This window comes from Trichosurus vulpecula, chromosome 5 (assembly GCF_011100635.1).
Source record: "Trichosurus vulpecula isolate mTriVul1 chromosome 5, mTriVul1.pri, whole genome shotgun sequence".
NCBI classification, from domain to species: domain Eukaryota; kingdom Metazoa; phylum Chordata; class Mammalia; order Diprotodontia; family Phalangeridae; genus Trichosurus; species Trichosurus vulpecula.
In genome coordinates this window covers 264,746,098-264,770,434 of record NC_050577.1, presented here as the reverse complement: position 1 = coordinate 264,770,434, position 24,337 = coordinate 264,746,098, and the positions used below count along the sequence as shown (strand labels likewise).

The 24,337-nt window shown below is 51.8% G+C and overlaps 3 protein-coding genes across 6 annotated transcripts; 2 read left to right on the top strand and 1 right to left on the bottom strand.

Annotated features, from left to right (window-relative positions):
* The first annotated feature begins 398 nt into the window (after positions 1-398).
* MARS1 (methionyl-tRNA synthetase 1) lies at positions 399-12,015 on the top strand. 2 transcript variants are annotated; one of them, XM_036759731.1, is made up of 22 exons: positions 536-672; positions 1,783-1,873; positions 2,078-2,156; positions 2,240-2,374; positions 2,461-2,536; positions 2,791-2,963; positions 3,164-3,276; positions 3,642-3,758; positions 4,145-4,348; positions 5,368-5,569; positions 5,860-5,934; positions 6,027-6,197; positions 6,454-6,549; positions 6,720-6,837; positions 8,720-8,933; positions 10,104-10,235; positions 10,332-10,436; positions 10,524-10,710; positions 11,248-11,319; positions 11,472-11,495; positions 11,605-11,688; positions 11,770-12,015. In XM_036759731.1, exons 1-22 carry the CDS (start codon positions 564-566, stop codon positions 11,914-11,916), a joined length of 2,724 nt encoding a protein of 907 aa, XP_036615626.1. In that variant the 5' UTR covers positions 536-563; the 3' UTR covers positions 11,917-12,015. The 2 variants fall into 2 exon arrangements, with proteins under 2 accessions (XP_036615628.1, XP_036615626.1); XM_036759733.1 differs by lacking the exon at positions 11,472-11,495 and having other exon boundaries at positions 399-672.
* DDIT3 (DNA damage inducible transcript 3) lies at positions 11,950-14,660 on the bottom strand. Its single transcript, XM_036759734.1, has 4 exons — positions 14,555-14,660; positions 13,148-13,195; positions 12,662-12,817; positions 11,950-12,489 (listed from the first exon to the last, which is right to left on the bottom strand). The coding sequence occupies exons 3-4, from the start codon at positions 12,797-12,799 to the stop codon at positions 12,115-12,117; spliced, it is 513 nt and encodes a 170-aa protein (XP_036615629.1). The 5' UTR covers positions 12,800-12,817; positions 13,148-13,195; positions 14,555-14,660; the 3' UTR covers positions 11,950-12,114.
* Positions 14,661-17,249: 2,589 nt separating this feature from the next.
* Positions 17,250-24,250, top strand: MBD6 (methyl-CpG binding domain protein 6). 3 transcript variants are annotated; one of them, XM_036760368.1, is made up of 13 exons: positions 17,250-17,337; positions 18,231-18,293; positions 18,510-18,646; positions 18,952-19,054; positions 19,171-19,333; positions 19,588-20,643; positions 20,859-21,508; positions 21,725-21,878; positions 22,029-22,198; positions 22,335-22,745; positions 22,836-22,888; positions 23,111-23,171; positions 23,296-24,250. In XM_036760368.1, exons 3-13 carry the CDS (start codon positions 18,534-18,536, stop codon positions 23,368-23,370), a joined length of 3,009 nt encoding a protein of 1,002 aa, XP_036616263.1. In that variant the 5' UTR covers positions 17,250-17,337; positions 18,231-18,293; positions 18,510-18,533; the 3' UTR covers positions 23,371-24,250. The 3 variants fall into 3 exon arrangements, with proteins under 3 accessions (XP_036616263.1, XP_036616265.1, XP_036616264.1); XM_036760369.1 differs by lacking the exon at positions 17,250-17,337 and adding an exon at positions 17,661-17,813; XM_036760370.1 differs by lacking the exon at positions 18,231-18,293 and having other exon boundaries at positions 18,483-18,646.
* Positions 24,251-24,337: the final 87 nt, after the last annotated feature.

The window sequence follows — 24,337 nt, the reverse complement described above, 5'->3', positions numbered from 1 at the left end:
AGAGGTTTCTCCAAGTTATTAAGTGAATAAACGCTGGGACGGTAGGCTCCAAGTTAATGGATTAAGCAATGAGAAGGATTGCCATTTTAATTGATTAAAGAGAAAAAAATCCAAACATACCCCTGGATTGCCCTAGAACTCAGGATGATAAAAATTAATAAGGTGAAGAGGTGAAAGGGACTTCTATAAAAACCCTGTTGCAAATGCTCGTGGTGTGTAGTTAAGCGGCTGCAATGGCGTGCCTCCTGAGCTTACAAAGGCTCTGTCTTAGCAGGTTAACAGTAGAGGCTTAAAGGTGGGAAAAACGGGCCAGCTACGGAAAGAAGCGGACTGCTCTAGCATCAGCCCTTGTCTCTATGGTTTCGGGCTAGTCTCTTCCGCTTTCTTTGCGATGCATTGTGGGAGACAGAGTCTCCGCTTGGCTGGACAACCCGAGGCGCAGACGGATCGGAGACTTCACTTCCCAGCGTCCAGCGCGGCGGTTGGCTCGCCGATCTGCAGAGGCAGGAGTGTGAAGAGCTGGCAAGCCGGTTCCTGTTGCATCAGCGGCTGCGCGAGGCAGAATGCGGCTTTTCACGAGCGACGGCGCCCCGGGGAACCTGCCTGTCCTGGCCGCGGCCTGGCGGGCAGGGGCCAGGGACAAGCTGCTCATCAGCACCGTGGGCCCCGAAGGTACCGGGGATGAGGCGCGAGAGTCCAGATCCTCCCCCCAGCCCCCGCCCCTGATCCCCGCTCCTCACTCCAGGTCGTCTTATCCTCCCCCCCCCCCCCACGTCCCCATGATCCTACAGCTCCCTTCCCCATTTCCCCCAAATCCTCTCATCGGTTCCCTCCTTCTGCTAAGCCAACACCTGGTCCCACTGCCTTCTCTAGTGCTGATAATGTTGTCCTGGTCTTCTCTTCCACGGACTATTTAAAAAAAGAGAAAAAGAAAAAAGTTTTATTGGTGTCGAAAACTAATAAACCCAAAGCATTACTACCGCGTCTCAATTCCTCCCCTTCTCCTCCCCCTGGAGCCCACCACCTCCTCATCGTACCTCCCTCTCCCAGGCAGCCGGGTGATGGAAGACCTGCATTTGAATCCTGCCTTAGACAATTACTGGTTGGGTGACTTTGGGCAAAGTCTCTTAACCTCTCTGCCACAGTGTTCTTATCTTTAAGATGAGGTGGTCGGGTCGGATGGCACCCAGAAGTACCTTCCAGCGCTAACCCTTAGGGTTCCTAGCAGTTACACCTATTCTACCCGGTTATTCCTCTCAGTTGTCTCCAGTCCCTTGTAGTCTTCTTTTCGAGTCGTTGGGAGTAACCTATATCACTCCTTATTTTTCCAGGTGTAAAGCTTATTAATTCCACAAGCATTAGTTTTTACTCTGTTGTGTGCTAGGAGCTACAAAATTGAGATAAGGCAAATTCCTCCCCTCCTGGAATGGGCAAAGGGGATAAGATGCAAAGGCAGATCACCGTAATAGAATACGATAGAGGTTATAGTTGTAAAACATTGTGCTGTGGAAGCTCTGGGGATGAAGATCATTAGTGTTTGGGGGGATCAGAGAAGAGCCTTATCAGTTGTCCCCGTTTCTCTTGCTAAGTGTTACTTAGAGTCAGTCTGAAATCCATTCTTGATTGCTGCCAATCACCTTTCCCCACAGTAACCCTGCCTTGGAAGTTCTCAGCTGAACTTGTTCCTTCCCCTAGGGTTTGTGTGCTTGAAGTGAATCTTCATAGTTAGGCTTCAGCAGGTCTATTCTTACTCCTGTCTGTTTCCCTGTTCCCTCTGTCCAGAGCGTGTGGTTCCGTTTTTAACTCGGCCTAAACTTCCAGCTCTGAAACTAGACAGTGGTCACTACCTCTTTTCTACTAGTGCAATTTGCAGGTCAGTTTTGGTTGGTGTAGATAGCGGGGAGGGAATGGGAATGGGACCAGGGGTGAAAAATTAAGTAATAAAGTCTGATGGCTTCTGTTCTCCAGCACTGGTGTTCTCTGTGCCATTGTGGGAGGAAAGAGGGTGGGTCCGTCATTGGCATAGACTGATGGGATCCTCCCTGAATTCAGACCCCATCTCTTTCTTTTCTGATAGGTATTTCTTTTTGTTATCTGGTTGGGAACAAGATGACCTCACTAACCAGTGGCTGGAATGGGAGACAACAGAGCTACAGGTAAGAACCGTGGCCTAATAGGTGAGGAGGGCTAGGAGCCTTTTGTTCATAGTAACTTCATGTTCCTCCCCATCCTCTTGTAGCCTGTTCTTTCTGTTGCCCTCTACAACCTGGTGGTCCATGGAAAGAAGGGAGAGGATGTCCTTTCTCCTGTCCGAAGGGCCTTGATCCACATTGACCATAGCCTAAGTCGACGAAGCTGCCCTTTCCTGGCTGGGGTGAGTGGGGGCTGGGGGTACATGGAGAAAGGGCTCTTCTTTGAAGAGCTAAGTTGTCAAACTTGTTCTTTTTCTTCTCGCTAAAGGATTCAGAGTCTTTGGCTGACATTGTTCTGTGGGGAGCACTATACCCTTTACTCCAGGATCCAACTTACCTTCCTGGTGAGAACTGTACTCATTGCTTAATCCTTCAGCCTCTGGGAGCCAGGGGTGAGGGATCTGAGTATGGGAGGTAGAATGCTTTCCAGAAGTGGAATTTTGTTGGAAGATCCAGAAAGGGGGGAGGGGGAGTAGATGGGGGTGGGGTGGAAAAAAGGGAGGATGGAGCTCAGAAAAAAAAAAACAACACATTCCCTTTTGCCCATTCTAAGTGTCTGACTTCTTTTCCCCCCTTTCTCTCCTACCCTGGTGCCCAGATGAACTTGCTGCCTTGCAGACCTGGTTCCGGACCCTGAGTGTCCAGGAACCATGCCAGCAGGCAGTCGAATCTGTGCTGAAAAAGCAGGGGGCCTTGGCTCTTCGGGTGTATCTGCAAAAGCAGCCACAGCCCAGTGTTCCCTTAGAGAGGCCTGTCAGTAATGAGCCTGAGGTATGAGGTGGAAAGGAAGGAGATTTGTGGGGGATCCCCATATTTGTTTGGGGAGCCTGAGGTGTGTGGGGGTGGTTAGGAGATGGACTTTGCTAATGTTACCTTCTTGGGGACATTGTTGGGAGGAAAGAGGAAGGTTTCCCTTATCCTGGCAATTGCTCTTAACTTGGTGGGACCTGGGTGGGGTGGCCTGTCCACAGGAGGATGAGCTCTCTGCTCACACACTTTCTGAGGAGGAGATTGCCACGGCTGTAACAGCTTGGGAGCAAGGACTAGAGACTCTGCCTCCAGTTAGACCACGGCAGAACCCAGTGTGAGTAGGAACGTGTATTTTCTTTGTTCTTTCTACCTCATTGTAGAAGGACTTCTGGGTAGATTAGTCACTTGACCCCAATTGCCTCCAAAAAAACCCAAAACAAAACACCATACTAAGGCTTTTGGGACACCCTTATTTAGCCTTGCAAGGAAGGTAGAAAGCACACACAGGAAAAAAAAATACACTATTATAAGTGTTCTTAATGTTTGTAAAGCAACGTGTAGGTCAAAATTAATATATTACCATCTGAGTACCTCAGCGATCTGACTTTTAACCTGGCCCTAGTCCCTTTGTCTTGAATCTAACCTTCTAAACTGCCAGGTTGTCACCCTGGCCTGTATTCATTCCCCCCTTCTCACTAGGCTACCAGCGGCTGGAGAAAGGAATGTGCTCATCACCAGTGCCCTTCCGTATGTCAACAACGTCCCACATCTCGGCAACATCATCGGTTGTGTCCTTAGTGCCGATGTCTTTGCCAGGTGGATCGGGGGCTGGGGAGGAGAAGGGAGTGGGGAAGCTCTTGGGGGGCTGAAAGGGGATTTCGGGGAATGAAGAGGGATTGCTGGGGGGGAGGGGTGGGCTCTGAGGAAGAACCTCGTGCCCTGGGGATAGGGGTGAGGCAAGAGCCGTATGAGAGATTGGAGGGCAAAATCCACCCTTAAGGAATAGGGATCTAAAAGGAAAGGCCTAAAAGGATGGAGAACATGTTTGTGAGAACTTTTTGTGATTGTGTTCCCAGTCCCTAGAACCATTCCTTGTACACAGTTGGTTCTTAATAAGTATGCTTTTTTTGGACTGGGGCAAGGGAGGGCCAGGATTGGTATAGGCATAGATTATCCCTTCTGACCACTTCGTTACCCTCAAGGTACTCTCGACTGCGCCGGTGGAATACGCTGTACTTGTCTGGGACAGATGAGTATGGAACAGCAACAGAAACCAAAGCGATGGAGGAGGGCCTAACTCCCCAGCAGATCTGTGACAAATATCACGCCATCCACACCAACATCTACCGTTGGTTTAACATTTCCTTTGACTTCTTTGGTCGGACCACCACCCCACTTCAGACCAAGTAAGTTCACATGGTGGGAGGCATGGAGTGGGTGGGGTGACGGAGAAGATGAAAGGGTAATTGTTGAAGGAGCTAAAGCCAGGGGTCAGTCAAACTCCGGGAAATTTAGGCAAGTTGAGTAGTAGCATGTTACTTTTTTTTTCAAATATATTTTTATTTGTTTCATTAAATACATAAAAAACACTTTAAACATTCCTTTTTAAAAATTTTTGAGTTCCAAATTCCTTCCCCACCCCTGAGAAGGCAAGCCCTATGATATCAATTCTACATGTGAAGTCATGAAACTTTTCCTATTAGCCGTGTTGCAAAAGAAAACACAAAATAAAGTCCAAAAAGTATAGCCTGTACTGTTCCATGTATAGAAGTCTATATGAATGATAGGAGAGATGAAAAGGAAAAAAAGCATGACTTACTCTAGTGGGTTTTTCCTTCTTGCCTCTATTATCCTTCTCCTTTTTTCTCATGAAGTGCAGAAATTATCCTTCACCATCCTCAGAACCCCCAGGATATAAATTTCTGGATGTATTTCTGTCCTAGATATTTAGAATCCTGTTAAAAAACAGATATTGTCCCTGATCTCATAGAGGTTTCCCTCTAATACTTAAGAGTTCAGAACCCAGGTTATTAGCCATGTGACCTTGGGCAGATCACAGGGCCTCAGTTTCATCATCTATAAAATGGGTTTGGGCTAGATGATCTCTGATATCCCTTCTAGGTCTAAGTCTATGATCCTGTAGTAGACAAAATAGTAATGTATCGCCAGCAGAAATACAGACCCTTAAAAGTTTATGGAAGGAAAAGGTTACAATCAAAGGTTATGATGGCATTTTGGGGGGTGACCCAAAATGGACTGACAGCTCTCAAGGCCGCTTGGAAGAAGTGAACAGAAATGGAGCCAAAGTCTTTCTGGGCCCGCTGACTTTTTTTTTTTGTTTGTTTAAGAGCCTGAGCAGGCTGTATTTGATTTTGCCTTGGTTCCTCTGATTTTCCGTGTTTCCTTTCCTTGTGCACCCCGACAGGATCACCCAAGACATCTTTCAGAGGCTGCTGGCTCGGGGCTTCTTGCTCAAGGACACAGTAGAGCAGCTTCGGTGTGAGCGGTGTTCCCGCTTCCTTGCTGACCGATTTGTGGAGGGCATATGTCCTTTCTGTGGTTATGAGGAGGCTCGGGGAGACCAATGTGACAAATGTGGCAAGCTCATCAATGCCATTGAGCTAAAGGTCAGAAAAAGCCCAAAACATACCTAGGGGGTCCTTGTTCTCATGGAGGTCCTTGTCTGATAACTTTCCTTGCTAGCCCCTAACTCTCCAGCTAGGGCTCAGAGCCTCCCCCTCTTCCCATCTCCACTTTGGCCTTGTTCTGGTTATTTACCTGCTAAACCTTGCTCCTGCCAAGACCTCTCTGCCTTCCCTTTCAAGGCTTGTTCTGCATGGGCCTAGGTCGGGTGGATAGAGCCCCTAATTTGTTTTGTACCTTCATGGTTTTCTCCCTGTCCTTTCTCTCCTTATAGAAGCCCCAGTGTAAGATCTGCCGGCAATCCCCTGTGGTGAAATCATCCCAGCACTTGTTCCTGGACCTGCCCAAGGTAAATTCTCCAGTTTTTTTCCTGTTACCCCATTGATTTTTATGCTTTCTGTTCTTCTGACACTGCTTTCTTCTTCATTCCTTCTCCTCCAGCTGGAGAATCGTCTGGAGGAGTGGTTGGGCAGGACTCTAGCTGGCAGTGACTGGACACCCAATGCTCGATTCATCACACGTTCATGGATCCGGGATGGGCTCAAACCACGATGTATAACTCGTGACCTCAAATGGGGTACCCCTGTGCCCTTAGAAGGCTTCCAGGACAAGGTCAGAAGCTTGACAAAATTTCCTACTACCCCTAAATAAACTGGCTTTGAAGCCCCTGTACCCTGGGATTGGCTCTGGCCCAATAGGATTGAATTTGTTGCAGGTTACATTGTTTCAGTAGTGGAGGCTTGGCCAATGAGTCTTGACCAATGAGTCTTGACTGTTTGTCAGTTACCATTCTTATCCTCCTTTTCTCTTTTCACCTCATTCCACTCTATCCTTATCCTAACATATGTCCCTTCTCCTGATTCTCCAGGTGTTTTATGTTTGGTTTGATGCCACAATTGGCTATCTATCCATCACAGCTAACTATACCGACCAATGGGAACGATGGTGGAAGAATCCAGAACAGGTAAACTGGACTTTAGCCTCATATTCTGGGGGTGGTGGGTGTTTGGAGAATGGGAATATACAGAGAGAGTGTGTATGTGTGTGTGTATTTGGGGGGTGGGCGGGGTGTCTCTGCCCTCCTCCTGAATATCTGATCTCATTAAGATTTCTCTCCTTACTCAAACTGCTCAGGTGGAGCTCTATCAGTTCATGGCCAAAGACAATGTCCCTTTCCACAGTGTTGTCTTCCCTTGCTCAGCCCTTGGAGCCGAAGACAACTATACCCTGGTCAGCCACCTCATTGCCACAGGTGCCCAGAGTGATGGGGTAGGGGTAGGAGTAATTGTGGGATTTTGAAAGACAACAGGAGGATGAAGTCAGTGACCGTGCCCTCTAGGTGATTTTCCAAAAAGGAAAGGGGTTGAAATGGACTAGTAAGAGCTATGCCAAGGAGAAAAGATATAAAAAATTCCAGAGAATTGAAGAAGATGGGCTGGGGAAGAGGCAGGTAGGAGAACAAAGGTACTCTTTTCCCAATGGAAAGGTCTGGTCAGCAGTATCGGGGCAGGTTTTGCCTGACCTGCTTAGTTTGTTTGAGGTGTGGTGTGAAGAATTATCCCTTTTCTTACCATGGCTAGAAGTTGTATATAGAAAAACTTATTTTAAAAATGTTTTTCTAAAAAAAATTTTGCTTTTAAAAATGAAATTTCTCCTCCCCAAACCACATATTTTAAAAATTAATCTGTCTTCTACTATCTTTGCTTACCCCAACCCCCACGCTGAGCAAGTTTTTTTTTTCAAATCCTCAACAAATCCCTCAGCATATATTTACAATACATAGTTACATCCATATCTGAAAATCTATGTCTCTTTCTTCTCTCTCTCAGGACTTGTGGAGTGTTTTATTTTCATTCTTTTGTCTGCCTAGAATTGTGTTCTTCAGCCTTCTAAAATCTTTCAAAGTTGTTTTTCTCTCTAATGTTATCATTGTATACATGGTTCTTCTAGTAGTAAGGTCACTTTGCATCAGTTTGCTTAGAGGTCTTCTCAGTTTCCTCTTCATTTCACCTTTTATGATTGTTGATAACTTAGAGTTCTTCCTTTGAAAACTGCCTGTTCATGTCCTTTGATCACTTATCTATTGGAGTTCTTAGTTTTATAAATTTGAATGAGTTCCATATATATATTTATATGTATATGTGTCTTAGAAATGAGACCTATTTAGAGGAAATCATTGGAGAGATTTTTTTTCCTGGTTACCCACTTTTTCCCCTAATTTTTATATTAGATTTGTTTGTGTAAAAACTTTTAAAATTTTATATAGTTAATAAAAATTGTACATTTTATTTTGTGTGATCAGTCCTCTCTCCCACTAGTTTGGTTATGAACTCTTACCCATTCATAGACTTCTTCCTTGCTCCTCCAATTTGATTATGAAGTGACTTTAATACCTAAGTCACGTATTCCTTTGGAAAATTTCTTGGCATGCGGTATGAGGTGTATCATATTGCTTTCCAGTTTTCCTAGCAGTTTTTGTCAGAGTGAGTCCTTCCCCCAGTAACTGAAGTCTTGGGTTTATCAAACCCTATGCTACTTGTGTCTCTTTTCTTCTTTATATTGTGTACATAATCTGTTCCAGTGATCAGCCTCTTTTTTGTTTGAACCAGTACCAAATCATTTTCATGTTTACTGCTTGGTAGTATAGTTTGAGATCTGGTACTGAGCTACCTTCCTTTATACTTTTTTTTTTCTCCATTATTACCTTTGAGATTCCTTTCATTCCTCCATTTGAATTTTGTTATTCTTCTAGCTTCATAGACTGTTCTCTTAGGAATTCGGGATAGCACTGAATAAAATAATAATAATAAAAAAATAAAATAATATAGGTCATATTTCATGTTTCTCCAACTTTTTAGGTCTGACTTTATCTACAAAGAATGTTTTATAGTTAGATTCTTATAGTCCCTGGGTGAATCGTGGAAGACAAGATGTATATATACTGTATGTGTGTTATGGATAATCAGTTAGATTTCCCTGGTATGGGAGAGGGAGGAACTGATATCTAGTATTATGGGGAAATGGGTGGAATTTTGCTAATGTGGAGATACCATAATTGGTGGATGCAAGAGGGTTCTGAGCATGTGTGGGAGAGAGAGGAAGAGACTCATCCTTATCTTCCCCTCCCTGTCTAGAATACCTGAACTATGAGGATGGGAAGTTCTCTAAGAGCCGAGGTGTGGGGGTGTTTGGAGACATGGCCCAAAACACAGGCATCCCTTCTGACATCTGGCGCTTCTACCTGCTTTATGTTCGGCCTGAAAGCCAGGACAGTTCTTTCTCGTGGAGTGATCTGATGCTCAAGAATAATTCTGAATTGCTTAACAACCTGGGCAACTTTGTCAACAGGTGAGACTTAATGTGGGAAAATATAGTCTGACGGGTAATTGGGGGCAGAACTTTGTTCTGTGGCTTCCTTGTTTCCTGGGGCTGGTGGGAGGAGAGGTGTGATGGGGGAAATTTAAATTCTTTCTTTTGGGAAGGGTTAGAGGCCAAGGAAAACTTGTGGAGGCCATGTGAAACAGTTGAAAGAGCTGGATAGGAATATATAGATTTGGGGGTGTGGTTAGAAAGTTGTATGTGGTTAGAAGATGGGGATGTGACAGGAGGGAGGAGCCAAAGTGGAGAGAAGTATCAGCTATAGGCTCCCACCTTTCAGTGAATGGATGTGTAAATTAAAAGTTGGTTGAAAATGGACTTGTGTAAAATAAATCATCCTTTATTGATTTTATGAAACTGTAAATATCTTTACAAATGTCTTCCTCCACAGGAAAAAAATACAATAGAGGTTACTTTTTCCCCAAGGATGGTGGCTGTGAAAGACAGGAGTGTGCTTCTGTAAAACTTTAATTGCTTCGTAGCATTTTTGGTACCCTGTGATCTCTTCCCCAGTCTTATATGCCTCCCTATTCCTTGCCCAGGCCATAGGAATGTCTCCCATGAATAAGAATCCTCTTAACTATTTAGGTAGTTAACTAGGAAACTAGTAGTCTTGGATAGGAAACTAGTTCTGTCCCCTACTCCTTTTTTTCTGTTTTTTTCTGTTTCTTCCGTGTTTGATGATGTTATATTATGGGTCGATAATTCCGATCTTGATAGTGTCTATAAAATTAGCACGTAATTTACTTGTTCAATTATTTAAGTGATGAAATTTTGTAAAAATAAATAAAATGACCGCTGCATGTCCATTGAATGCCCATTGTGTGGAGCAGAGGCTTACACAAGGGGAGATAGGAAGAAAAGCATAACCTCTGCCTTGGGGAGCTGTATCTCCCATAGGAGGGATGGAAGAAAAACAGAAGAAACACATTAAGACACATACCTAGACTACCCAGTTGGACCAGATAAACTCTAAGATTCTATGATGCAGACCTTATGGTATCAATTACATGAATGCAGAGGGAAAGTGAGGTCATGGAAATGGGGGAAGATTTCAGGGCTGGTGAGTTCTTGTTAGCTGAACTTTGGCAGGTAGGTCTGCACTCAACTTGCTCCCCACCCTTTTTGTTTTCCCTCCAGAGCTGGGATGTTTGTGTGCAAGTTTTTCGGGGGCTGTGTGCCTAAGATGATACTAACTCCAGATGACCAGCGACTCCTTGCCCATGTAACATTGGAGCTACGACAATACCACCAACTACTAGAGAAGGTCCGGTGAGTACTCTCATCTCACCTTCCCTCCAAAGATTTTCTGGAATGGGGAAGTCCTCTTCCTCATTCCTTCATGGTCTAACCTTTGTTCCCTCATAGGATTAGAGATGCCCTCCGCTGTATCCTTACCATCTCACGGCATGGCAACCAGTACATTCAAGTGAATGAGCCCTGGAAGCGGATCAAGGGCAACGAGGCCGATCGGTAAAGAGGTGTGGGTGGATCTTCACGTTCAGAGGGGGCTCTAGATGCCTATAGGCCCCCAAGTAACATCTTCTCCACCCTTCACAGGCTCCGTGCTGGCACAGTGACAGGTGTGGCAGTGAACATGGCGGCCCTGCTCTCCATCATGATGCAGCCGTACATGCCTGCAGTCAGCACAACTATCCAGACCCAGTTGCAGCTCCCACCTGCAGCCTGTGCTGTCTTGCCCATCAGCTTCCCATGCTTCCTGCCTGCCGGGCATCAGATTGGTATAGTAGGTTGTCTTCCAGTTATACAAAGCATTTCAGCCTTTGCTGAGAAGGAAGAGCTGACATTGCCCTTCCTTTCCCCCCAAGCTCTCACTTTAGATAGGGAGGCTTCTGATTTTCATTCTCAATTATACATTTCAGGTTGATGTGTTTTATTTTGCCAACTGTCTTGTCTCTCACTGTGTCATCCTTAAAATGCAACATAAGGAATGCTGTTTATTAGATTCATCTAAGCCAGATTTTGGTCTGGTTCTAGTTCTGTAATGTTTGTTATCTGAGAGATCCTGGGAGTTGTTCATGATATTATTAGTATGCCCACACTGTCTCCTGCTTTCCTTCTTCTGAAGCCTATTCATACTCTGGACTCTACAGTCTCTTAGGTTAGAATTCTATGGATCATCTTCTCTAAAAGGTATCCGTCTTTATTCCCTATTCGAGTTTATTTCTTCTAAAACTCCTTCAAAGCTTCCTTTCAAGGATGGCAGGTATCAAAGCTGTCGTGTCTTTTATGCAGCCGGGCTTAACGTTTTCTTTCCTCACAGGTTAGTCCCTTGTTCCAGAAGCTAGAAAATGACCAAATTGAAAGCCTGAGAAAGCGCTTTGGAGGGGGCCAGGTAAAGAGGAGGGAGGGCGTCTGTGCTCATTTTCCTCTGGGTAGCCCTTGTCATGACTTCCCATCTCCAAACAGCCTTCCTCCTCTTCCTCCCTTTGTTTCTTTTCATCCTATTAGTACCTTACCTGTAGCTTCTCTTTTTTCCTGTCTTAGCTAGAAGATTCCTTGGATTTAAAGGTAATCTCTCTCCCTATTGAACTGTTAAAGGGATAATTGCAAGCATGTTTCTGTGTGGGGAGGGAGAATTTATACATGGGGTAAAAATGCTCCCCTTATTCCTTATGAGGCCAAAGTTTCCAAGGCAGAAGCCCCCCCAGAACTAGCAGATCCTGAGGAGATGAAGCTGTTAACAGATGCAGTGACGAAACAGGTGGGTGCAGGGAAGAGGGAGGGGGGCTGAAATTGGGGCTCTACCCACTCCTCCTCACCATCCCTTTCCGTAACCTTTCAGGGCAACACTGTACGAGCGTTGAAGGCCCAGAAGGCAGACAAAGCCCAGGTGGCTGCTGAGGTGGCTAAACTGCTGGAGCTAAAACAACAGCTGGCACTGGCTGAAGGGAAGCCTCCTGAACCTCCAAAGGGCAAGAAGAAGAAATGAAAAGGAAAGGAAAAGGAAAAGCCTGAGACATTGTTTGATATGATTGAGTATAAATCATTTTAATGCAGCGGGTCAGAGATAATAAATATAACATCTATATACATGGTGTGGGACCTTCCCTTTGGAGCTCGTGTGGTTGCTGATTGGCACCTGGGAAAGGGGACATACTGGAGAGCAAGGCCTCCAGCTCCCAGCCATTCATGACTGGGGCAAGCTGACCATGCGGTCAATTAGGGCCTGTCGTGTCATGTCTACCTCCTTGCTCAGTCGTTCGATCTCTCGTTTCAGTCTCTCATTTTCAGCAGCCAGATGAGCCACCTTTCGTTCGTTCTCCTGTTCCTTTTCTTTCACGCTTTGCTTCCGACCTCGAGCAGGGGACTGCTCACTGTGTCTCCGTTTCCTATTTCTTCCTCGTTCAGCCTGCTCCTCCTCTTCTTCCTGGGCCAGTGAGCTCTGGCTGGACTCGGGAGAGCAAGGGCTCTGACCATTGCTTGTGATTCCCCCTGGCCCAGGCTCCTCAGCTAGCCAGACCAGGGAGGCTGGATCAAGAGTAGTAAAGCTTTTCAGTTCTTCCTACAAGAAAACAAAAGATGGTATGACACCAGAAAGAACCCTCACCTTAAGCTGCAGTGCCTAGCAGCTGTGTGACCTGGGGCTAGTCATTTTCTTCATCTGTAAAATGGGCGTAGTAGGTGTACTCTCTACCTCAGGGTTTTAGCAGCGAAATTACTTTTGCAAACTTTACCTGTTCTGTTTCAGGGGGTTGGGCATATGTTCCTCCATTCTCTTCGGAGGACAGCACCTCTTGCAGGTCCTCATACCAGGCCTCTAGCTCCCAGCTAGACAGTGTCCCAAAGGAGAAGGGCAGTGGTTCAGCTGCCATCTCTGGTTAGATCAGACTCTGGGGAAAGAGTGTTGAAAATGAGGATGCTTCACAAAACAAGATGGAAAATGCTTATTCCTGATAATACCCTGACGTTTATATAGAATTTATGGAAGAATGTAGGTTTACATTTCAGCGTAACTTGTCATTTATGCTACTTTTACCCTAATCCAGCTGCCCCCCAAATAAAAGCCTGCAGAGGGTCATCAAAAAGAATAGTGAATCAGACAACTTATGAGGACTGGGCCAGGGGAAATGAGCCTATACTGAATCCTTAAAGATGCATCTTTAAGGATCACCACGGATATTCTCAAAGATTTTTTAGGGGAAAGGCCTGGTTAAATTTACCTGCTCTCAGGTATGGTGATGTATGAAGATACACTTTCTTCTGGAACACTGTAGAGAGTAGAGGGAAAAAGAGTTAAGTTCATCAGAAAGATTGTTCCTGTACTTTCCTTCCTTCTCAGTCTGGAAGTTGTCTAAGAGCTATGCTGATAGGAGTCCATACATCCTTCTCCAATGTGTGTGTGGGTATTGGTCAAAGAGCCCAATTCCCTTTATTTTTAGTTGTTGACATTTGTCATCCTGATTGCATAATGGAAAACATTCCAGGCAAACCAAAGCATTCTTAACATCCAAATTAGACCACAATTAATTGCTGGGAAAGGGACTGGACTGGCACTTTCCTGATTCTGTGTCCCCTTGACAGGGCAGGGACAGCTGCAGCCCAGAGGTGGCAAGCAGCAGCAGCAGCTTCAGGAATCCCAGGAGGCTGGAGATGCAATACCACCCCCAGTATTTCTCTGCTGGGCTGTCAATCCCCCATGGGACTTTCCCTTGCCTTCCTGCATACAGGACAGAGCTTTCATCAGCAGCGAAGCCCCAGGCCAGAGGGCTCCAGAGTCGGGAAGGGGGCTGGCCTGATGCAATGGTTACATGGGGCTGCTTGGAAAGGGAGCCAGGATAGGGGGATGCAAGAAAAAATCCAGTCTGCTGGAAGTGCAGCATGCCAATTATTACATTAAGGGTGCCCCAAACTGGAGAAATATCTGTGCGATATTAATTAAGCTACCAGGCTTGGGTAAGGGGAAATCACTCCCCTCTTGGACTTCGGATATCCTTACTGCTTTCTAAGTCTCTTATTTCTAGAATTCTCTCTTGGCTGAAAGGAGATGTTAAGCGCAGGGCCCAAGAACACAAATCAACGGAATAGAGCGAGCCCAGATTCTTGGTACTAGACCAGGCAGGAGGGAAGGGGTGAGCTAAGAAAGCTGCAGCCTGAATCCCAAGTTATCCAGGCTTGGACGACGGCTGAGGGGAGGGCTCCTGACACCTCTCACTGTGATTGGGCTAGTGGTGACAGTGCTCCCCTCCGAGGTCAGTCCCCTCTGGCAGGCCAAGCTCACCTTCCTCCCCGCCCGAGCCATCAACCTGGTACCCGAAGGGAGCAACATCCCATAGACTCAGTTATCCGAGTCACACAGGGAAGAGGGCGGGGTTGTCCTTCCAAAGAAGGGGGAGGGGCATAAGTCCTTTCCTACATTGGATAAGAGGAGCCCCACAGCTTTTTTGGGGGGGTGATGAGTTCCACAGAACCCTGAATTTATTAGGTTCTTAGGCCTTGGAGGCTAGAAAAGACCCTGGAAGAGAAGTTCACGTTTTAGGGACGCAGCCCCTGGAGTAGGGGGTGGAGTTCCTAATTTCGGGAGGGCAGTAAATGACACGGGAGGGGAGAAGGTAGGGACTGACACTCGCCTCTCTCCTCGGGTCCCGGCTCTGGTTCTGGCTTTGCCGCTGCCACCAGGTCATCTTCATCATCATCTATCCTTTGTCTGGTACTCAAGCGTCTGACCTCGGCAAGGCCTTGGGTCCATGCCTTTTAAAACAGCCCTGCCCTCCTCCCCGGGGAGGGGCGGGGTGCCGAGACACCATCCAATAGGCGAGGGGCACGCCAGCTTCGGCCCCGCCCCGCCCCCTGGCCTCCACCACTCAGGAGCTTTTGGGACCCCCCTCCCTAGTCCCATTCCGTGCGGGGGTAGAAGTCGCGTTGGACCCGGAAGTGGCTTCGGGTCACGAGGCTCTGGGGAGATGGGTGAGTCATGCGAGTGCGCGCGCGAGGGTGCGCGCGCGCGCGAGAGCGGGGAGGAGAAGAGGGGAGCGGAGGGAACGGGAGGAGGGGTGTGGGGCCGGGAGAGGGAGGGAGATGGAGCAAGCGAGGAAAGCAGAGCGGAGATGATGCAATGTTTGGCAACCGGTGTCTACGCGCGCGCACGCGCACGGGCTGTGGAGGGGGGGTAGGAGGCGGGGGCCCGGGTGGCCTGGAGCCGCGGGCGCCCAACTGCCAGGAGCGGCCGACCGCCCCACCCTGGGCCCTGCTATTGCCCCGGCGTGGCAGGGGGCCTTCCCGGCTTCCGCCGCCTCTGCCAGCCCGGGCCACTTGGGGGCAGAGAGAGGCCTGGACGCGCTCCAGCCCCTCTCCTTTCACTTCTCTTGGCCTCCTTTTGCTCATCTGTAAAATGGGTTGGGGGACAGGGAGAGAGCTGACTGTGTGATGTCAAAAAATTCCATCCCCAATCCCCAGGGCTTTTCCATCTGTCACCACCTCCTATTGCACACACCCTTCCCCACCCCCAACAAAAGCAAAGGGTCTTTAACTCTCACTCTTGGGGTCATGCAAGCTTCCTCTAAGAAGGCCCTGCTGAAGATGCAACACCCCAAGATTTCTGTCTCTAACCCAGAAGACCCGGGTCGGCGCTGTCCGTTTGGACTTTCCTCCCCATCGAGCACAGGGACTCGAGACTGTGTGTGATGGAAAACATCCTTCAGCAGATTATCAAACGTGCTTATGGAGGAGAGAACGATAAATAAGCAGTTGATAAACCAGTAGTAAGTAACCACTCCGGGAAGTCGTAGGGCACAGTGATTTTTGCACACCAGTGGGCTGAACACCTATAATAAATGTTTATTGAAATGAATTTTTAAAGTGCTTTAATTCGTCATAACCAAGCTTGCTCCTAGGCTCTTAGGGAGTTAACACATGGTCCCTTTGCCCACGGAGCTTACAGAGGATGAACTATAAACACAGATACAAAAATAAGATACGCTGTTCTATATGAAAAATAAAAAATACACGATAAATGCATGAAGTTCATTCTTCCACGAGGAAGAGTGCTAAAATCAGCGAAGCCTTCCTCCAGTTCGCACTTTAGAAGATGTGCTGGGAAGCCAGCAAGCGAAGAGAAGGAATGAATATTTCAGAAACATTACAAGCGCCTTTGCTTGGGATGATGTGGAGGGGAGCACTTAATTACCCCGATTCATACCCGTTGCAGGTATAAGGATGGAAGAAAAGGTAGTGATGCCAGGTTATGGAGTGTCTTTAATAATACCAATACCCTTTTTTCAGGAACAAGGATATTTAAGAAAATAAGTCATGCAGCTAGATCTATGCGTGAGGGAGATTAGTTTGGCCAGGGGTGGACTGGGTGTGAGCACCGCCAATCACCAGCCATATCACTTAACCTCTGGGTCCCCAGTTTTCTTAGCTGCAAAACAAGGAAAATGAGAATGCCTCCAATGAAAAGGCGCCGCTGGAGCACTAGACAAAGAGGGAAGATCTGACTCGTGCCCTCCTCCAAGCGGAGGCCGTGTGCTCCCGAAGTGACACGGCCGAAGCTGTCAGAAGGGCAAATGACAGGTGTGCGGGGGTAAGCCTGGGGACCTGCTACCTCTAGGTCAGCCGAGGATCTGGCCTTAGGTGACATGCTGAGCTTCTGTCATCCCCGCAGAGGCCGTGCGCCCTGGGTCGGTGACAGGCGGAGGGAGGTCTGGGGGGACTGGGGGATTAAGAGCTGTCCAACCCCCTCCTTTTAGAGATCAGGAAAGGGAGGATCAGAGAGGTTGCATCTAGGTCGCCGCGGTGGAGAAAGTAGCCAAGGTAGGATTCGCACTCAGGTCCTCGGGCTTCCGTTCCAGCATGTACCGCGCCGCCTCTCTGGAGAGGCGCGGGGGGTGGGGGTGGGGTTCCTGCGCTCCCACTCGCCTTGGCTGTCCGGGGTTCGGTCGTGGGACGGGCGGGGAGAAGTCATTGGAGGACCGGGAATTAGCTCAGATTCCCCGCGGGGAGGAGGGACGGGTTTGTTCCCTGGGGGATTGATGGGGGGGAGGGGCGGTGCAGGCGCGTGTCCGCATGCGCACTGCGGCCCCTCCCGTTGGTTCGTCTCGGTTCGCGGGGTGGGGGGCCTGACCCCGCCCCTCTCCCGTCCGGGCGGCGGCGGCTGCGGCGGCGGTAGCGGCGGCGGCGGCGGCGGCGGAGCGGCGACCCGCGCGGGGCCTTCTGGGAACGGAATCCCCAGGGCTGCCCCTGGCCCCTATGGCGCATGCGCGGGAGGCCGCTCGGTGATCCGCGGCAGCGGCGGTGCTTCCTGCTAGGACTGGCCGGAGGCTCGGGCTACACCGACCCCCTACCCCCACCCCCTCACACTCACCCACCGGGCCGCGACTGCGCAGGGCGGGGCCGGCCGGCACTATGGGCCGCGGTGAGTGCGGGGGCCCGGCCCCCCGCCCCTCCCCCTCCCGTCCTGCCCCCTCCCTCCTCGGCTTCTTCCTTCCCCCCCTCCCCCCCCCGCCTTGCCCTCCCTCCCTCTCTCCGTCTCTGCTCCCTCCCTGCTCCCCCTTTCTCCATTTCGCCTCCCCTCGGTCCACATCCCCGCGCGGCTTCCTCTCACCTGCTCCCTCCCTCCTCCCCCCTTCGCCCTCCCCTCCCCCTCCCCCGCCACCTACCTCTGGGTCTGTCTCCTGCCTCCTGCCTTCTGCGCCGCCTCCTTCCTCCTCCTCCCGACACGGCGCTCACCCCTCCGCCCTCCCCCCAAGTTCCTTCCTACTCGCCAACCTCGCGTCCCCAGGCCGAGGCGGGCCGGCGGCGCGGGGTGACAGGGTGCCGGGGGTGCTGCGAGCAAGGCTGGCGAGGCCCCGGGGCCCTCGTCGCCCGCGGTCCCCTCCGCCGAAACTCCGGGTGGGGAAATGCAGGAACCTTCCAGGCGCCGCAACTGGGGAGGGGGATGGAGAGGCACCTCCACACCAGGGTCTCGATGAACGCCGAACGTGGTGGGGGAAGCGTCGGGTGGCAGCGGGGACACGAAGGGAGACCCCGGAGGGCTTCGGGGCAATTAAATCCTGGCGATCCGTGGGGTGAACCGTCCAGCCCCTCGGAAGAGGAAAGTGTACTGGGTGCGGGCGCCTGGCGAATTTAGGCCCCCTGCTTTGTGGTGGTCTTCCGACCCTCAGACGCCCAGGTCAGGGGTGGGGGTCCGCGGGGCCCGGGGGGGGGAGTGGTTGGGGTCCCTGTTTTGCCCGAGGTCTTCAGAGACCGCTGGGGCGCCTGTCGGGCGCTGTCATGCCTGCTGACAGGCCCGGGGCCCCTGTGTTGCAGGTGTGGGCTAAGCCGGAGGCCCCGGCTTGGACTGGACACCACCATGTTTGCAGAGATGTTCAGGTAGCCGTGCGCCGCGGGCATCCCCCTGCCCCCTTGCCCCAGCCTCCAGAACGCGCCCCTGAACGCCCCGGGGCCCTTCCTAGGGGGTGCCTAGGCCCGCGTAGGCATGCGACTCCCACTGGTTTCTCCCCTTTCTCGCCAAGCCTTCCCTCATGCCCTGTCCTGTGTCCCTCCCTGCCCTTCTGCCAGTGCCCACCAGAGTGTCTGTGTTGTCAGGCGAATGGGAGCTGAGCGCACACAATGAATGGGGGCAATGAGAGCAGCGAAGCAGACAGAGCTGGGGGCCCTGGGGCCTCCCCTGTCCCTATTGGCTGGCAGCGCTGTGTGCGGGAGGGTGCCGTGCTCTATGTCAGGTATGGACCTTTCCAGGATTTTCACAGTTCCTCCCAATCTTTCCCATTCCATGGTTTGTTTGTTTGTTTTCCCCAGTCTGTTCTCGCCCAGCTCAGACCCCCGTGCACCCGGACAGCCCCCTCTGAGCCACGCTCCTGTATCCATTGAAGTTTCCCCTGGCCCCCCTCCCCCCACTCAGTTCTCTTAGATTATGCTGCCCCACCCAGGAGGATCTTGGAATTGGCTTAAGTAGCTATGCCCCTTGGGAGTATTTGCTGACCTCGTGCCCCCTAATCCCATCCTTCCTGACCCTGTTCCTCCCCAGTCCAAGTGGCACAGAGCTGTCTTCCCTGGAGCAAACCCGGAGCTACCTCCTCAGTGATGGGACCTGCAAGTGTGGCCTGGAGTGTCCACTCAATGTCCCAAAGGTCAGCATGATGAGGGTTGGCCGAGGTGGGGGAGCGGGGAGCAAGCCCAGAACCTCCCTGGGAACCCATCCCATCATCTCTTCTTCCTCAGCCTGTCCATACCCTCTGCCATATAGGTTTTCAACTTTGACCCCTTGGCCCTGGTGACCCCGGGCGGGGCAGGGGTGGGGCCGGCAGCTGAGGAGGACATGACCAAGCTGTGCAACCACAGGCGGAAAGCTGTCGCCATGGCAACGTTGTACAGAAGCATGGAGACCACCTGTTCACACCCCTCCCCTGGTGAGAGAAAGAGAGGGATTAGAGGGAACCTAGGAACCTGCGTGAGGGAGAGCCAGGGGAAGGGGTGCTTCCAAGCCTGGGAGGGCTGAGCAGAGAGGATATGGGACAGATAGGCCTGAATGGAGCGAGGCTGCTATGGATTGGGGGGAGGTTGCTGGAGTATGAGACGGGGAATAAGAAGTGGAACGAGGAATAAGAAGTTCTTGGACGTAGAGCTTCCTGGCTTTGACCCTCTTGTTTCTCATCTGTTGCAGGAGGGGGAGCGAGCCCCCAACTGTTCCACACTGTGTCCCCAGGTCCCCCGACTGCCCATCCCCCTTGCCGAGCCCCTCCCATGGCCCCACTTAATGGGGGACCCTGTACTCTACCCCCAGAGCCACTCTCTGCATCTCCTCAGCCCTTTCCCCCCTTATCAGGCCCTGGGGGTGTCTTTCCACCCCCAAGGCCCCCTGACCCAGGTACCCCAGGAGGCAGCAACAGCCCTTGCTTCCTCCCAAGGGGCAATGCCCCCTCCCCAGCCCCACCCCCACCCCCTGCTGTCAGTCTCAATGCCTCCCCATACATCTGGGGGACTGCCCTCAGACCCAGCCTGGTCCCTCCAGATCTGGGTTCTCCTCCTGCACCCCTCATTTCCTCTTCACCACCCACGGGGAGTGGCGAGCACCCTCTGGATCCCCCTTTCCACTGCAGTGATGCCTTAACGCCCTCTCCCCTGCCTCCAAGCAATAATCTCCCTGGCTCTTGTGGACCCCCCACTCAGCCACCAGTGTCTTCAGCCTCTATGCACCTGCCCTTGCCCCTGGTCCTGGGGCCTCTGGGAGGGGGTCCCATGGTAGAGGGGACTGGGGCACCCCCATTCCTCGCCAGCAGCCTCCTTTCTGCAGCAGCCAAGGCACAGCGCCCCTCACTGCCTCCCCCCAGCACTTTACAGGGCCGAAGGCTTCGAGCCCAGGCGCCTCCTCCTCCTCCCCATCAACCCTCACCCCGTTCCCGACGCCCCCGCAGGCCTCCAACTGTTCTCCGCTTGCTAGAAGGGGGAGGGCCTTTGATACCCCGGCGGACCCGCCCTCGAGCCCCTGCCCCACCAACTTTCCCTCACTCTGAACCATCTAACCCAATCCTCCCCTCTGTGCTTTCCCTGCTGGGGCTCTCTACCCCTCCCCACTCCGATGGAAGCTTTAACCTTTCGGGGTCTGATGTGCCCCTTCCCCCACCCCTTCCCCTCTCCTCAGGGAGCCCCCCCCAACCCATGCACCCCATCCAGCCCTCCTTACCTGGGACTAGCAGTGGCAGCCTCAGCAGCATGCCAGGTACATGGATGTTATGAAACAGCTCCCTCTCCCCATGAGTGACTGGGTTGGGGGGGAGCAGTAAATCAATCACCCCAGGTGTTTGGGTTGAGGGTTAGAGGGGAACTCCTTCCATATTGTTTGGGTTGAAACTGGACAAAGAGGCTGTTTGCCCCTGGAAAATAGGCTGGGGTGTTCTTTTCCCTTTTCTGACTCTTCCCTCTTTTTTTTTCCAGGTGCCCCTGCCCCTCCAGCCGCCACCAAAGCCCCCCCGGTCCCCAGCCCTGTCCTTCGAAGCACCCCTGAAGGGATGGGTCCAACCTGCCCTCTTCCCTCCCTTGGTGGGGGGGAGGCCTTCCCCTTTCCCAGCCCAGAGCAGGGCTTGGCATTGGGTGGGGCAGGCTTTCCAGGACTGCTTGGGGCCCTGCCTCTTCCCTTGAGTTTGGGGCAGCCTCCTCCCCCTCCATTGCTTAGCCACAGTTTGTTGGGTGTGTTGGCTGGGGGTGGGGGGCAGCCTCCCCCTGAGCCCTTCCTGCCTCCTCCTGGGGGTCCAGGTCCCCCCCTGGCCCCAGGTGATCCTGAGGGACCATCACTTTTGGTGGCTTCCCTGCTTCCACCACCCTCCTCAGACCTACTCCCACCCACTTCAGCCCCTCCCAGCAACCTCCTTGCCTCACTTCTACCCCTACTGGCATTGGGTCCCCCATCCGGGGATGGGGAAGGACCTGGGGAGGTGGCTGGGGGTCCAAGTGGAGAGTCATTTCCAGGTTTGGGAGACCTGCCCCCCCTCCTGTTTCCCCCCCTCTCAGCCCCACCTGCCCTCATAGCTTTAAATTCTGCGCTGCTGGCTGCCAGCCTGGACCCCCCTGCAGGGAACCCCTCCCAGGTAAGGATGGGGACAGAAAAGCAGTAGGTGCTTTTAGGGAAAGATCAGGGAAGGGAGTGCTGGGGAGGAAGGAGAAGGTGTTCATCTTCCTAGATAAATTCTTCCCCAGGGGAAGGTAGAGGTTTGAACCACTGGCTGGGGGTGGAAGTTGTCAGGGTAGCGCTGCTGCTGGAGTATGGGATCTTGACCATTCATGGCCTGTTTCTTTTGACTCAGCCCTGTGTTCTGAGCACCCCCCAACCTGGACCACCTACCTCCAGCGTCACCACGGCAACTACTGACCCTGGGGCCTCCTCTCTGGGCAAGGCCCCTTCCACCTCAGGGAGAACCCCCCCACTCCTCAGCCCTCTGCTGAGTGCCAGCCTGCTGGGTAAGTCCAAGAAGGAGAGATTTCAAGAGTGGTGCCTAGTGTAGGGAGCAGCTTAGGGTGATGGCTCAGGCCCCCAGAATACTCAGCGGAATGGTCTGGGTTTGCTTTGTTTGCACAGGGGACCTCCTAACTTCCTTGCCTCATTCTCAGGTGACTTGTCTTCAATGACCAGCAGCCCTGGGACCCTTCCCAGCCTGCTGACCCCGCCAGGCCCTCTTTTCCCTGGCCAGCTTGGGCTCCAGCTCCTCCCTGGGGGAGGTGCCCCCCCACCTCTCTCTGGGGCTTCCAGCCCCCTGACCTGCTTGCTGCAGAGTCTCCAGGTGAGTTTTGGACATTTTCTTCTCTGGAGAAAACAGGCAAAGGACTTAGGTTTTCCTGGGTTATTGTGGGTTGTATCAGGAAAGGAATGTCAGTGTCAGGGTTTGGGCTGACTGGACTTCCTCTTTTGCTCTGCAGCTCCCCACTGAGCAACCAGAAGCTCCCTGCCTGCCCCCTGAGAGTCCCAGCCCAACTGTTGAACCGGAGCCTGCCCGGCCCCCCCTCAGTGCCTTAGCCCCACCCCAGGGTTTCCCTGACCCCCCAGCTCCTGAGTTGTTGACTGGGAGGGGGTCAGGAAAGCGGGGACGGCGGGGAGGTGGGGGATCGAGGGGCATTAATGGGGAAACCAGACCAGGCCGGGGCCGAAAGCCTGGTAGCCGGAGAGAGCCGAGTCGACTGGCCCTTAGGTGGGGAGGACGAGGTGGTTTCAATGGACAGATGGAACGGTCCCCCCGAGGTCCCCACTGGCAGCATAATGGGGAGTTGGCTGAAGGGGGGACTGAGCCCAAAGACCTACCCACTCCCATGCCCCAGCCAGATGAGCTCAAGGTGAGTATAGAGGAAGGGGTTTAGTTCCAAGGTATTTCAGAAAGGATCACGAAAGTATCCCCTTTCCTAACTCCACCTCAATTGTTTCAGGTGCCCCCTGGGGGAGTCAGAAAGTCGCGCAGGGGCCGGAGGAGAAAGAGCAAGTGAGTGCCTGAGCCACCACAGTGACTTGTGCATCCAGGCCTTTGCCTGTTTGCATTTGTTTGGCGTTTCATAGCTGTGTTCCAAATGAACGAATATTCATTCCAATGACTCAGGAGGCTAATGCCACAATACAGACAGGCTTCCCTGCCCATGTCCCAGTTCACCAGCCTCACCTCTTTCGCTGGGAGATTGACCTTATCTCCTTATTCTGCTTGTTTCAGCCCCTCCCGAACCAGCAGCAGCTCCCGACAGATCACCCTGGAGCCTAGCCACATGGCTGGGGTAAGTGGGGGGGGGGTGGTGGGGGGGTGGAGGAGGGGGACGAAAAACTGGCGGCTGGGGGATTGATGGAGGAAGAAAGACTGCCTCGTTAGCGGCTGCTAGTGACCTTTTTGTACTCGTCCAGGTGGCTGTTCCCTTGCCCCCCCGGCCCCGTCCTGGTCGTCCTGCCAAGAACAAGAGGAGGAAATTGGCCCCGTAGCAGTCATGCCTGGAGCTGGACCTGATCCCCACTCTGGGGGGAGTTGAGCCTTGGGAGTCCCTGCCAACCATCCGTACCTGTGGACAGAAGTGGGTAGGGGGCTGTGTCCCCCCCACCCCAGCCCCCAAGCACAAATGCATTTCCCTCCCCCCAATCTTGTCCTGAGCCATTCCAGGGGATAGAGAAGCTTGCCTCGCCCCAAAGCCATGTCACTGATAAGGCCTGGGGGGGTATTTGGCGCCTCCCCCCCAGGTACTAAGGGGAGCATACCCTTCTCCAGGTCTTATTTGCTTAAGTTATTTTTGCACAAATGACTCTTTCTATTTAATTCGACTTCATTGCCCCTCTCCCCCAAGCCAGCAGGCTCAGTTTACAAACCTGTGAGCCACTGCTGGCTGCTGTCCTCCTTCCCAGCGAAAGGCACAAAGCAATAAGCATCACTCCTTCCCCCCCAGCCCCATCCCTCTGGCTCAGGTGCCTCAAAGCACAGATCTCGCCCCCTCCCCGAGTCCCCCCCCCCCCCCACTGTTTGAAACACACGGAAGCCTCATTTCAGGGTGTAAGCCAGGTTCCTTCCCCCTTTCCTCTGGGGTAAGGGGGGAAAGAGGCCTCCCTTCCCACACACACTACAGTGCCCCCTTTCCCCCATCAAAAATGCTCAGAGACGTTGTCATGACGCTGACGCAAGGATTATGCAACGCAGTCCAACCGGAGTGGCCAGCATGCCCAGCCGTCCAGGGGCTGCCTCATGCCTTTTCTTTTGTAAAGACAAGACCCTTCGGGAGTTTTAATTCTGTTTTGTACTCGCCCTGTGGGGCCTCCACCGCTTTTCTAAGGGAGACACTCTTAATTTAACAGATAAGAATATTTTGAAACTCTGGTTCTGGGTCCATGCTCATTTCTTTTGTGGGAACAGCTTATATTTAAAATCCTTCCTTCTCTTGTTTTGTTCTGGGAAAGATATCCA

Excerpts from the sequence above, each read along its gene's own strand:
- MARS1 (XM_036759731.1), top strand. The coding sequence starts at position 564 with ATGCGGCTTTTCACGAGCGACGGCGCCCCGGGGAACCTGCCTGTCCTG. Across the intron at positions 2,375-2,460 it reads GCTGCCCTTTCCTGGCTGGG|GATTCAGAGTCTTTGGCTGA; the intron begins GTGAGTGGGGGC and ends TTCTCGCTAAAG. Across the intron at positions 5,935-6,026 it reads TGTTCCTGGACCTGCCCAAG|CTGGAGAATCGTCTGGAGGA; the intron begins GTAAATTCTCCA and ends CTTCTCCTCCAG.
- DDIT3 (XM_036759734.1), bottom strand. The coding sequence starts at position 12,799 with ATGGCAGCTGAACCACTGCCCTTCTCCTTTGGGACACTGTCTAGCTGG. Across the intron at positions 12,490-12,661 it reads AACCCCCTGAAACAGAACAG|GAAGAACTGAAAAGCTTTAC; the intron begins GTAAAGTTTGCA and ends GTTTTCTTGTAG.
- MBD6 (XM_036760370.1), top strand. The coding sequence starts at position 18,534 with ATGAATGGGGGCAATGAGAGCAGCGAAGCAGACAGAGCTGGGGGCCCT. Across the intron at positions 19,055-19,170 it reads GTCCACTCAATGTCCCAAAG|GTTTTCAACTTTGACCCCTT; the intron begins GTCAGCATGATG and ends TCTGCCATATAG. Across the intron at positions 22,199-22,334 it reads GCTTGCTGCAGAGTCTCCAG|CTCCCCACTGAGCAACCAGA; the intron begins GTGAGTTTTGGA and ends TTTGCTCTGCAG.